This window comes from Rhyacophila brunnea, unplaced genomic scaffold, assembly GCF_057557595.1.
Source record: "Rhyacophila brunnea isolate RB1 unplaced genomic scaffold, BYU_Rbru_1.0 scaffold_11, whole genome shotgun sequence".
Classification (NCBI taxonomy): Eukaryota; Metazoa; Arthropoda; class Insecta; order Trichoptera; family Rhyacophilidae; genus Rhyacophila; species Rhyacophila brunnea.
In genome coordinates, this window is record NW_028232763.1 from 33418024 (window position 1) to 33432311 (window position 14288).

At 31.2% G+C, this 14288-nt stretch overlaps 1 protein-coding gene across 6 annotated transcripts in view; it reads left to right on the plus strand.

Moving 5' to 3' along the window:
- The first annotated feature begins 1173 nt into the window (after positions 1–1173).
- Positions 1174–14288, plus strand: part of Acsf2 (Acyl-CoA synthetase family member 2) — a 33794-nt gene continuing 20679 nt past the window's right edge. The window contains exons 1-3 of one of the 6 annotated variants that reach the window (XM_085960296.1): positions 1248–1266; positions 1814–1902; positions 13333–13522. In XM_085960296.1, the coding sequence (XP_085816422.1) occupies positions 13455–13522 (68 nt within the window). In that variant the 5' untranslated portion in view covers positions 1248–1266; positions 1814–1902; positions 13333–13454. Of the gene's footprint in view, positions 1267–1654; positions 1903–13332; positions 13523–14288 lie in introns of those variants that run through there. The other 5 variants (XM_085960295.1, XM_085960298.1, XM_085960299.1 and 2 more) reach the window with 5 other exon arrangements.

Consider the following 14288-nt stretch of genomic DNA (forward strand, 5'->3'; position numbering starts at 1 on the left):
TTATATTAGTACGAGATATCAGCTGAACATTTTCAAAAACTTGACGAATTTGGTAAAAAAGTGTTTAATAATATGATACACACACAGTTTAAATAAAATTTTGGAAGACACTAAACAAATGTTGAAATAACAATCATGAATGTGACCATTCTTAGCTCATATAATGTCTACATATAGGTACAAAAATAATATTCTGTTAGTGACAAGAAAAATATAATAAGTAACACAGAGAGAAATCACTATTGTTTAAGGCGATACATCTAGGTACCATAGGCATATAGCGAAAAAATACGAAACTTACAATTTGTGACATTTTTTTGATAATTTACAATATTTAAACTGTATTAATTAATAAATGTTTTTTATATTTATTTTTGAATACAAAGGATTTCAAGTTATACACATTTATATTTTTAATAAAAAACGATGTTTTTTAAAATAGATATAAAAAAATATTAAAACTATGAATTAGTCAAAAATCTAAACGGAAAAAATTTGAAAACTTAATAAACTAAATTTTAATAATAAATATAACCATAAAAATAGTGTAATAATAACGTAACCTATGTACCAAATATGTGACAAATTCACATTTTTTTACAATTATAAGTTTATCTTTGACTTAAAATAAAGAGAAATCTTTTTAAGGTTTTCAAATACATATTTATTAATAATTAATACAGTTGAAATTGTAAATTATCAAAAAAAAATCTCAAATCGCAAGCTTCGTATTTTTCTGCTAGATTCTCTGTTATCATAATATAATATGACCCCCCTTAATAAAACAGTTTAAATTGTAAAGTATAAACAAAATGTCTTAAATTGCAAGCTTCGTATTTTTCCGCTAGGTACCTCTGGCAGGAAAGAATTATCCCCTTAAGTTACGACTGTTAAATTTACATAAAACGTCACGCCGACAAGTTGAATGCGGGTGTCTGTATATTATTTTTATAGTCTCTTTCTTTTGATTTTGACAGTTTTCATTCTTTAGTGCAGCAGTTAATTTTAACACCGTAAACCTGCTTAATACGACGTGTTTAAGCTTTCTAATAGGTATTATAATATTATGTTCGTTAGTGAATATTGAGTAATTTACGAGATATTAAAGTTTTAGGTGGTGAGAGTGTAAAAATCATAAATGATTTTGAAATTGCCACCATTCTTTATTTGGTGCGCAGGCTTGCGTCTCAAGCGATGTATCATTCACTGCTATAGTCGAAGTAGGCCCCCAGTGCATTCACGTGGTAACATACGTGTTTTGGTAATGTAAGACATTTTATGTCAAAATATATATAAATGTATCCATTGAGAATAAGCCAAACAATTTGCTCTCTCTTGAACAATTTATTTGTAATAGTAACACCCGATATTTTACTTCTGACTTTGAAGGATAGTTAAGAATAACTTAACATAAATCAAACTAGAGTGACAATATGAATACATACAAGACACCATATTACCAAATGCGTGGGTGAAGTAAGAACCTATGAACAAATAAAACAGAAATAGTATTCAATGATTATATTTATATGTATAACCTTCACTTTACTGTGTTTATATAATAGTTAATTATTAGGCATCTGTTATCCATGTTTACAGTTTCCTGTGAAGTGAATTTGTGGTACGCATTGATTACAGTCGGGCAGTAGGCCTCAGTCGCGTATCTGCTCTAGTGTCAGGCTCAGGTACGGTATAGAGATTTGTCAACTAGAGAAATAATTCACAACAATTAACAATCACTCAAGTCAATTTTCACCGAATAAAATTATTGTTTGTTTGTGTCGAAATTCTATATAAATATATTTTTCCCCAGTGAATTTGTTATATAACAAAAGTTTTCAAAATTAGTGCCTCCTTTTAAAAAAATCATTGTTAAGTGTTGTGAAAAGTTAAAAAAAATAGGTAAGAATATTTAATATATTATAATATAATTAAATGAATTATACAAATATAATATATATAACATTTATACCTCATTAATTACTTATACTGAATTTAAGTAACGTCATTTTACTTTATATATACCTAGATAAATTTTTGAAGTGAATGAAAATCTATAACTTCGTATTATGTTAAGATGTCAATAGTAACATGAATAAAAAACTTTCATATACGGAGATGATATTGATTAGCGATTAGTTAAATAATAGTTTACATTAATTGACAAATATCATATTCAGATGCATCGACATTTGACATTTTTTTGAGGACATCATAAGCGTTGACTTGGATTTTTTGTGTATAGACATTATATTATCAAATAAAATAAAACAAAATTTACAGTATATAATTCATATAATTTATTAAAAATCATCGTGAGGTTACTGCCAAAAGTTGGTAAAGTCGATAATATAGGTATTTAGAATTAACAACGGATTATATGTATATGTATCTAAATATTATTATGTATGTTAGAAAAAATTCAAGGCTATCCGATATATTATAGAACATGCACATAAAGCATAAAGAAATTATATTATGCCTGATTATAGAGGACATAATATTATCAAACTTCCAATTGCAATTAATAATTTCAAAACTTACCAACTATTGGCGGTAGTCCCTACGATATTATACAATATTGCTTAGGTTATAATATTTGCTTCACACATTATTCCATACAATGTTCGTAACGACTATTTTTTTTTCAAATACATTGATGTTTTTGTATTACCATTATTTTCTCCAGTAGGGCATATTATTATGTATTAGAATTCTATCAAAAACGCACTAAATTCAAAGTAACATCTACCATCTAGAAACCCGTTTTAGTTTCACGGTCAATGCGATCCAGCTTGGTAAATGTTGTTTAGTACACCGCTTAGAAACAATATTCACATTTTTAACTAAAAATATTTTTGAAAATACAATTTTCATTATTAATATAAAACTATCACTTCGTTCGTTGTTCACTTATACTTACTGATTATTTTAAATATTTCTCAATTTGAGAACATACGGCTTCGTTTCTTTTTTCAGTATAGATACCAGTACAGATTTTCACAGGTAAAATTTCTCAGTTTTTAGATACGTTATACACTACATTAGAAAATATGTTTTTATCGCATAAAAACTAAAAAATAAAATATGTAGTAGCGTGAAAGTGGGTGCATTGTTTTAAAAATATTAGTTATTAAATAAAATTGTACCGCAGGCAAAAAAAATCTGCAAAACGTTTATAAGAAAAGTGTAAGATATAATTATTGTAAGTATATGTAAGGAAAATAGATCACACTACTATTAAGAGAAAGTCTGTTTTAATGAGGTTAGTAACGGGTATTTGTAGTATAATACACTGTTTATTAGTTTATTGATAATAACATCATTCTATTAGTTGAGGTAATAGAGATATTTCTTACCTAATTTTGTTGTTAAAAACAAATTTAATAATGTGCAACCATAACCCTTGTTTAAAAAAAGCATGTTCGAAAATCTGACAAATAAAATGTCCATTATGCTTCAATTAAGTTATGATGCACGTCACATAATGTCACGCTATCACGGCGTCAATTTAGTCTACGGTTTCGTCATTTTTCAGAATATTTTGAACGATCACTATCACTGTAAATTCAATGATGAAGAGGGCTAACTCTATTGTATTAGTATTTTGAAATATTATTCATTATTCATGCTAATTTCAATTAATTTTAACAGTTGTTATGTGTGCTTATAGACAAATAACAACAGATAATATTTTGAATATAACCCAACACGCAGACTATAGATAATAGACAACATTATTATAGAAAATACTTAATGCCAACCGCTAAAAACAAATGAGTCGAAAATGTGTAGGGTGCAGAAAATGATAAAAAACGTTCATTGAGTCATGCTGGTTTCGATGTAGTGTGGTACGCGTGAGATGACCTCATTGTTGTTCTGGTGATTTCGGCAGATGTTGCTAACTGACAATGTTCGTTTAAAGGTTGAAAATGTGCTACAGAATGGGAGCATCAGTCTGATAAGATTTTAAACACCTAGAAAAACGACATTATATATTTTTCCCATAGCGGCAACTCACTGTGATGTCATGTGATAGTACGCGACGTGTATCAATATATTTGTCGCTTTACTAACGTCATTAATACGTACTTTCTCTTAATTGTAGTAAAATATTATATTTTCCTTATACTTACAATTTCTTACACTTTTCTTATAAAAGTTTTACAGCATTTTTTGCCAGCGGCACAATTTTATTTAGTACCTAACATCTTTAAAAAACGTACTTACATGGTACTACATATTTTTTTATTTTCAAGCATTATGCGGTAAAAACATATGTTCATAAAATATAACTATTCGAAAAATTACACTTTTTTATGATGACGAAGTGCTACTAATTTTATGTAAATTGTATCTAAAAAGGCTGAGAAATACCAGTTGCAAAACATTATCTATCTATACTAATTATTTATATTAATAACTATTTATAATTATATCTAATATACTAAAAAAGAAACGCAACCGTATGTTGTCAAATACCTAATATAGAAAAAATATGCTAGCTGTTGTGTAATTCCAGTCGGCATTTATCTCGTTTTCCGGCTGGTTGCTATATCTTACGGTCTTTAGAGAAATACATACACAATATTTAAGATAATACATATATTATACTAACACTATATTTAAATATTCATAAATTACTAGCTGGTTATTGATTTGAATATTTAAAAATAAATCATTGTTTCAATTCTCTACGACTATTATAATAATATAATCCTATATCTTCTATCTCGCATAATCTTTTAATTAGTTATGTGTCAAAAGATCATGAGCTCTCCTAACCTAACCTAACCTTACCTAACCTAAACTAACCCAAACTAAAAAATAATCCAGTATATAGGGTATTTTCAAAATGTGTTTGCCGCTGTATTTCACATAACCGACTAGAACCAAAAATCCTTATATAAAAATGTATTAAGTTTATTTTGCCTACTAACTTCTAGAGTAGCAAAAATTACTTCTACAGGGGAGGGGGTTGTCGTTATCTAAGGGTAATCGGGACCGAAAAAATACCTCTTCAAGCGAATCTGCTTAAAACAGAGAGTAAAAATTATTACTTAGTAAATGGGTATAATTGGGCATGTTTAGAAAAGAAAAATACACATGTATCAAATTGAAAGATTGACAGTGACAGTGTTGATGACTGTGAGCTATTTTACTTGTATTTCATGTGTTTTTATAGTTTTTTTTTCCATCTTACTGCAAATTCGTAACTGCAAGGACTCGGATAATGAGGACCTCCTGTAATTACCGTTTTACAGTTTTATTACTGAAATATATTATTTACTAAGGGTGTTGTCAAATTTATTGTTTTGTGAATATTTTTGTTGTTGTATTATATCAAATAGGTACTAAGTGATTTAAAAATAATATGTTAATGTATGTTGATTATAATTTTGTAAAAAAACACATACATCGTAGTAACTTTGCAGTCAGTCATATCGAAAGCAAAAGTATAAATGCTGGTATCGGTATTGAACGGAAAGTATCAAACGTATCGAATTATCAGTAAAAAACTATCAATACTCTCGAGTATCGGTATCAAATGAAGCTTGTCTAAAAAATAGCAATTTCGGTATCCCCGTCGAAATAAAGTATCGAAGTATCGATCAAATAGCATGTATGCCTTCGTATACCCCGTTTACGCGTGCACGGATTTACTGCTGACAGTACCTACGTATTATCACGACTATAACAAAAAAATCCACCTGTAAACACGTATTATCGTGCAAATTAGAAGATGAATCATAAAATTAAGAAGTTTCTGAATTTCCACGCAACAATTATACCGTGCAATATATGCGCCTGCGCAGTAGAATTATAGTAGCGAACCTTCCGGTAAAAAAACGAACTATACAACGCAGAGACTCTTTTGAGGGTAACCGATTTTTACGATCTGTCAAATAGTAGCAAATAATGATAATATTGCGTGTCACTCACTCTTGTAGAATGAGATTGGCGAGACAGTCAGCACTTTTACGTGTAAACAGTTATTATCGCGATGGTTTAAAATACAAACTATTGGTGCAAGTAAATTCATGCACGTGTGCAGGCGCTATTATGACCCGTTTACACGTACATGGATTTACTGCTGACATTATGTATTATCGCGGCCATAACAAGAAAATTCACATGTGTAAACACGTATCATCGTGCAAATTGCAAGATTGCACGCATGTATCAAAAAGTTCAGAAGCTTCCGAATTCTCACGCTCTCAGTGCTCAGTGCGCATGACCAGTAGAACGATAGTAGCTAACCTGCCTGAATAAATAATGAACTACACTGCACAGAATATTTTGACGTCTAGGTACCGATTATCTATGAACTTGTCCGAACCTGTCTGAATCTGTCAATAGAGCCATACGATGACAATTTAGCGTCTGGCTTTAAGCCGCGTTGACACGGTCCAAGTACGATCCAAGTACACTTGGATCGAGTGTCATCCAAGTGACAGCTTCATACTAATTATTCCTATCCAAGTTAACTTGGATGAGTAGGACGCGGTCCAAGTAGCTTGGATAGGAATAATTAGTATGAAGATGTCTCATACGAGTTCACTTGGATGGCACTCGGTCCAAGTGTAATTGGATCGTACTTGGACCGTGTCAACGCGGCTTTACGCTTGAAGAATGGGATTGGAGAGACATTCAGCACTTTTATGTGTAAACAGTTATTATCGCGATAGTCTAAAATACACACTATTGGTGCAAGTAAATCCATGCAGTGTACAGGCACTATTAAAAAGGTTTGAAATCTTTATTACTTTAGATAATTATTATTAGATGTAGTGTGATAGCCCGTTTACGCGTGAGTGAATGTACTGCAGGCAATACATATTGTCGCGACCATAACAATAACATACCAAATGTAAACACTTATTGTCATGATGCAGCACACAAAACATGCCCGCAACAACGACAGGCGCGTCTCGCTGGGGGTCTAGGACGATTTGGTGCCGGGACAACTGGACGCCACGCAATTCGAAAATAAATAGACGTTAGGTTTTTATACGTACTTTAAAAAAATATTTAGTATTATTATTTATATTTAAATTATTATATTATCTTTAATAGTTAGTGAGAATTTAAATATGCACACGTAAATAATGATTTAATCGTGCACATATTTAAGTTCCAACGAAAAAAGAGTTTTTTATTTTTATATAAAGCCTTAGGCTCGGTTATTCTCAATCCACAATAAAAAAACATTATGTTAAGAGTAAAATGAATTAAAACTACTAGGTAGTAGATAGAAACTGATTAAAATTCATCGCTTACGTTCTGTTTACGTGTCTACGACAGTGCGGCGTCCAATTGTCCTGGCGTCCAGTTGTCCCATTCCCTCTCGCTGGGACTTAGGATTAAAAGAATTGGCGCGACAATCAACATTTTTGTGTGTAAAGTATTATTGCTGCGATAGTTTAATTTACACGCTTTTACGTGGCAATAAATCCATGTACGTGTATAGGTGCTATGATGGAATGATTAAAGTGTGTGTAAAATGCACTATGCATATCAATACAGTTGAATGTCAAACATGAATAATTTATTTAAAGTAGTTAATATCGACACGTGACGGTAAACAATAATTGTATTTTCATTGCCATCTTGTGATTATGTTCAATTGGCATATATTCAATAAATTATTTCCTATTTGGTCACTAATAAAATTCCATGACTGAATATAAATGTTGTTTTTTTATTGTTATTTTTTGATGAAAATGCATGACATTGAAGAAAATAACAGATACAATTTTTTTATTATTATTAATTGAATTTGCGTTTCCGTGGTATAACACTGTTATAACGGTTTTAAAAATAAAGTTTTTGTTAATTTTACAATATTTGAGTAATTTATGATTAACTCATCGTCAGATCGACTATAAGACATTTTTTTTTAAATCTTCTTTCTTTCGCACAACAGTAGCGTTGTTTTTTTCCCTTTTTGTATTTACATGAAAGATTTATCGTCCAAGTCTGCATAGATTTGAATTATGGGTATTAAAATAGGTTCTCATCTACATTAATTAAGTCATATATAGACCCTCGGTGGCCGCGCGGCTTAAGCGTTGGACTATCACGCCCTGGGTCTCAGGTTCGAATCCTGGGTCTGGCAAGTACACATATTGTTTTTCAATTTGTGTGTGAGTCAGGGTATGGACCTAATAGGTTGAGCAAGTGGCTGACATCCATTTCTCGTAAAAAACAAAATCTGTTAATACAAACCTCTACTCTGTGGAGGCCCATATGATCCTATTAGGATCGGACATGGTCGAAAAAAAAGATCTTGGAAAAATAAAATTATCTGAAATTAAACTTTTTACATAGATGCACCGCACCATGTGTAGGATCCACAATCTCTCTATAATGTGTTTGGAAAATGGTGAATAGCATGCTTTAATTGTTTTCTATTAATATATTATTTATTTATTTAAGAAAATAAACAATTGTGGACATAACAAAACTAAATTCAAGACGTACACAACATGATATTTACATTATAACAAATTAATTTAATATTACCCTCACAAGAGAGAAAAAGATAATATATAAAATAATAATAATAATAAAAAATTTAATTAAAATAAAAACATACTTACAAGTACAATTTTACACAGAAAAATAAAATTTTAAAAACAAAAAACATACAATTTAATACAGAAAAAAAAAATTTCGAATACAAAATACATATAGCAAATCACCGAAAATATCACTACTAATAATAATTATATCACGACGTGCTCTTCATATTCTAGTAACGAAACATCTCCCTGTCTGGCCCAGATAAATTGTTCGGCAAGTTCCACTCTATAGATTCGTTCAAGTGAATGCATGTGGTCTATACTATTTTTTTTCTCAATAGTTCTAATATTGTTTTATCAGGTTGCTTAAAAGTCAATATAAGCAAAAAGGATTATTGTTTGAGTCAGCAAGTGCACATGGGATATGAACCAAGCTGATTAGGTAGGATTTTGGGAAATTCCATTTTCATTCTACAAAGGTTTACCACTATGCTAGACTTCTCATGATAAGAATATTATTGCTCTGAATGATTGTCAGCCAATTATCAGGTCGTCTCAGGGAAGTAAGCATACCTAATATTATATAGTAGGTAATTAATATTTCATGTGTGTCATGCCGCGCTGCGCAGTGATTTTTAGATAATTCAATTTGTTTTTTCGTACAGTTACAAGAATTTGCTCGGTTAAGCGCGTAAAATTACCCGGTTTTTGGTAGTTTAGAAACACGCGGTTATCCGGTTTTCGATTTAAACCGGCTTGGAAGTTCTACCCTAACTACTGTTCAGGGCAACAGCTAGTATTATATTATTTTTATATTACATTTACATATCCGGCTCTCTTAAAAATAGTACATGTCATAACAGATTTGCATATGTATCACTTTTTTTTATCATATATTATTATCAGTGAGAAATACCAAAAAATATTAGTGATTGATGAGTATTATTATTATGTTTAACCGTCCAGTTATCTTTTGATTTTGGTTGATCATGACCAATAAGCTCACATATGGATAACTATCATCTCATTAGTGTAATATAGTGATATATATATATAAATATATTACTATATCTTATCTTATCAAGTTATCACACTTAACCATGGCATTAATTTCGTTTTATGATAACCGTACGCCAGTGTCAACATTGTGTAGCTCTAATATAGAATACTCCACATAGTTACCGGAATACTATATTTTTACATCGAGATCCCTAAGCCAGAGGACGGGATTATTTAAGGAGATTGATTGCTCAGAATTACATCTTTAGCGTTCCAATTTTTAGTTAGGGGAAAAACTCTCTCAAATTAGACCGCCTTAGTTAGCATGTATAATTGACACGTGCATCTTATATACATTGTATATAGATATAGGACGAACGCGTCACGTGTGTAAAGTTGTGATTATATTGAGATACACGTCGCGTACTGTCACGCTGTCACGGCGACAATTTTACTCTATGGTTTCGTCAGTTTGCAGAATATTTTGAACGATCACCACCTCTGTAAGTTCAATGATGGAGAGTGCCAATTTTGAATTATTATTCATTATTCATGCTAATTTCAATTAATCTTAACAGCTTCCACGTGTGCGTACGTTAAAATTACTTGCTATATTGCATCCATAGATAATATTTTGAACAAAACCTAACCTGCAGACCATAGATAATAGACAACATTCTTATGGAAAATATGTAGTATCAACTGCTAAAAAACACGCGATTTTTATATGAGTTGAAATTGTGTAGGCATGTAGAAAATGATAAAAAAAACGTTCATTGAGTCGTGCGGGTATCGATGCAGTGTGGCACGTGTGAGGTGACCTCATTCTTGTTTTGGTGTTTTCGGAAGATTTTACTAACTATGTTCGTTTAAAGGTTCATAATGTGGTACGGGACTGGAGCATCAGTCTGATAACATTTTTAACACCAAGAAAAACGACATTACACACCTTTTCCCCGTAGTGGCAGCTTACTGTGACGTCACGTGATAGTACGCGACGTGTATCTCAATATAATTAGAACTTTAGAAACAACAGACATCCGAGAAATCGGAAGGCAAATGAAGGCTTTGTGATACTCATACACGATGGAAGGATAATGTAACAATAAAGTTCTAATTTAATATTGTAACCCCGAAATATTTCAAACTATCCGATACGCCTTTTTATTTCATTCTTTTAATTTTAACTGATTTACACGTGTATGTAATTACTGATGGCAGTACGTACTATCGTGAACATAACGATAAAATACTAATGTAAATACGTATTATCGTGCAAGTTGCAAGCCTGCATGTATGGATCAAAAAAGCTTCTGAATTTTCATGCGATAGTTGCTACTTGCATGGCGTATGCGCATCCGCAGTAAAACGACAGTGATTAAGTTGACAAAAAAAAATACAAACTACACCGCGCAGAGCATTTTGACGTTTGAAAATTTTCACAACCAGTCAAATTGCATTATACAATGACAACAATGCGTCTCGCTTATGCTTGTAGAATGAGATTGGCAAGACAGTCATCAATTTCGCGTGTAAACAGTTACTATGGCAATAGTCTAATTCACATACTATTGATGCCAGTAAATCCATGAACGTGTACAGACGCTCTTATAGTATACAATAATAACCTATACAAACAAAATATAGTAGATTTTCAGCGAGAACTAGTAGTGCTGGACGGCATTGAAAAAATAAAATAATAATAAAACAATTCACAATTCCGTCATAATATATGCATCAACGCTATATATGAGTAGTGATTCTTTGCACACAATATCAGAATTGTTTGCCTTGATTGAAGATCGTGGAAATTTCTGAAAATCTCAATTTTAGACGTTTAAACAAAAAAAAAAAAAATAATTGAATAAACGGTAAATTCAAATCGTTTACAAATCACTTAAGTAGTTACGTTTATACACATATTCATATTTGGGTTCGTATGGATTGAAATTAGTTTTAACATTACCTATAAGAACCTACCAAGAATATTACAAGAGTATTAGTACATATTTCGAGTTATCAAGTTGTCACGATATTGGTATTAAAACGTTTAAGTACTTAGTATAGGCAATAAAACTTATCGATTGTGTATAATAATTATATAATTAAATAAGTAGGTCATCATCATCATCAGGCTGAATCTATCCACTACTGGATGAAGGTCTCTTCAAGCTGCTTCCACTTCTCTCGGTCCTGTACGTTGCTTTGTCACGTACTTCCGCAGAACTTTATCATTTCATAGATCCAGCGGTCTCTAGGTCTACCTTGACGATGTTTTGTACCTCTAGGATACCACTGGATGACTTAATTTGTCCAACTATTGTCTATTCTTCGAGCTATGTGTCCAGCCCATCTGCATTTGAGGCTTATAATGAACTGTATTACATCGCAAACCTTTGTCTGCTTCCTTATCCACTCATTCCTCTTTTTATCCTTTAGCGTTATGGTAATGTTAGGTAACAAACACACTGTAATATTATTATTAAATTAAATACCTAATATTATAATACGTATTGTTATCAATATTGTAATACGAATTTGTTCGTTTCCAATAATTTAATTACAATGGCATTTTAATAATTATAATTTATAACCTTATAACTTTTTAAATTAAAATTCCAATTGTTTTCATACTTATGTAAGTTGCATTTGAATTAGCGATCGCCTGAGTACGAAAAGTATAAACATAAAATGTAGACAGATTCGATTTATTTATTTTGGAATCAATGTTGTAGACATCGTTTAAATGTAAGCGCACGCCGCACAGGTCCTTCTACCCAAACCCTACCAGCGGGTCTATTGTATACACAAGGCTGCTTTCGGTCCGCTACGGCAGCCAAGTATGGGAGGAAAATGTCGAATTATTAACACTTATTGTAACAATTACAATAATTTTGTTATAATTGCTACAATAAGTACTATGCTTTAACAGCACCTCTCTTAGCTGTGATACATTTTAGACCGAGATAGACAGTTTTGGCAGGTCAGATGGTTAACTTATTGTAATTGTTACAATAAGTGTTAATAATTCGATACTTTCCTACCATATTTAGCTGCCGTAGCGAACCGAAAGCAGGCTTGTGTATAGAATAGATCCGCAGATCACTCCACAGCTGATAGTATAATTGGCTAGGGATTTCAATACCGGTATTTCAAAACCGGTATTCCAGTATTTATCAATGCCGAAATACCGGTTTTAAAAATCCAAAATAATTATTGATGACTGTTCAAGTGTTGAATTTAAGAAGCTTTTCCTGCAGCCAGACTTATTTGCACTTGATGAACTTTTGAGCACTTTTGTTAAAATTATCAATATATTCAAATTATTGTAAAAAATCACTAGTTCTACAATTATGATCAATACATATTTTTAAATGTCGACTTAATAAATGTAGGTATGTAGGTTTTTGCTATAAAATAATATTTTTAAAAGATTTTAGTAGCTATATTTTTATTGATAAGCACCTACTTCTGTTTTTTTAATGTTTAAGAAATACCGAATAACCGGTATTGACATTTTCATTCGGTACTGCAATCCCTACAATTGACATAATATTATGATTAGTAAATAATATAATAATTGATTTATATGAAAAAATAGAAATACTCACCGCTATTTATATTGCTATAATATGCTAATGTATGCATTATTTTAATGATAACTAAATATATCCACAATCCCGCAGATAATGGCATGTTGTTATCCATTTAAATGCCAGATACTTATCTCCATATATCCACTTAGATACAAAATGTATTATTATTTCGAGTTATCAACTTATACGTAGGTACAATATTTTCATTTCAGACAGCTGTTGTTTTGCCCAATCGCTGATCGATGGCTGACGTTGAGTGAGTTTAATAAGAAAAAAAGTAAACAATGCTTTGAGGATATTGAAAGTCCAGTAGAAGGATCTCGAAGTTTTAAAAATGATTTCGCTGCAGAGGATATGTCGGCAGACAACAGCCAGGGGGAAGGATTATTTCATTGGAATCATGTGAGTAGAACAAATTGATATTATAAACTTAGTGAAGAATGTAAGAAAAAATATCTATATACCATAATATATACTAATTTATAAATGTGGCTTTATGTAAAGTAAAGTGTAAGTCCTCATATAAAGTTGGTAAATTAATAAATTTCTTCATACTTCACAATACATAAATCTCTACCACTTTACCTCAGAGGCATACGAACGCACATAATATTATCCATATCCTCAATTGTTCAGGAGAGCAAAAAAAAATCAATTTATATTTTAGATGATTGCCAATTACTTCTAAAACCATATTTTTACTGCCAAAAGTTGGTAAGTCTCGAAATCATTGTTATGGATTAATTGAAATTTGATGTTTGACATGCCTTCTAAAATCAGGCATAATGCTAATAATTTCTTTGTGCTCTTATATGACAGATTACCTTGATTATTTTCTAGCATACTTACATATTTATAATATATAGACACATAAACCGCTGTTAACTCTAATCACCTAAATTATCTACTTCTTTTTCGACTTTACCAACTTTTGGCAGTAATACACGATACGCCAAAGATGATCATTTTGTTTTTATATTATCTAATTTAATTAATTCACCCACGGTGGTCGCGCGGCTTAAGCGTTGGACTATCACGCCATGGGTCTCAGGTTCGAATCCTGGGTCTGGCAAGTACACATATAGTTTTTCAATGTGTGTGTGAGTCAGGGTATCGACCTAATAGGTTGAGCAAGTGGCTGACATCCATTTCTCGTAAAAAACAAAAT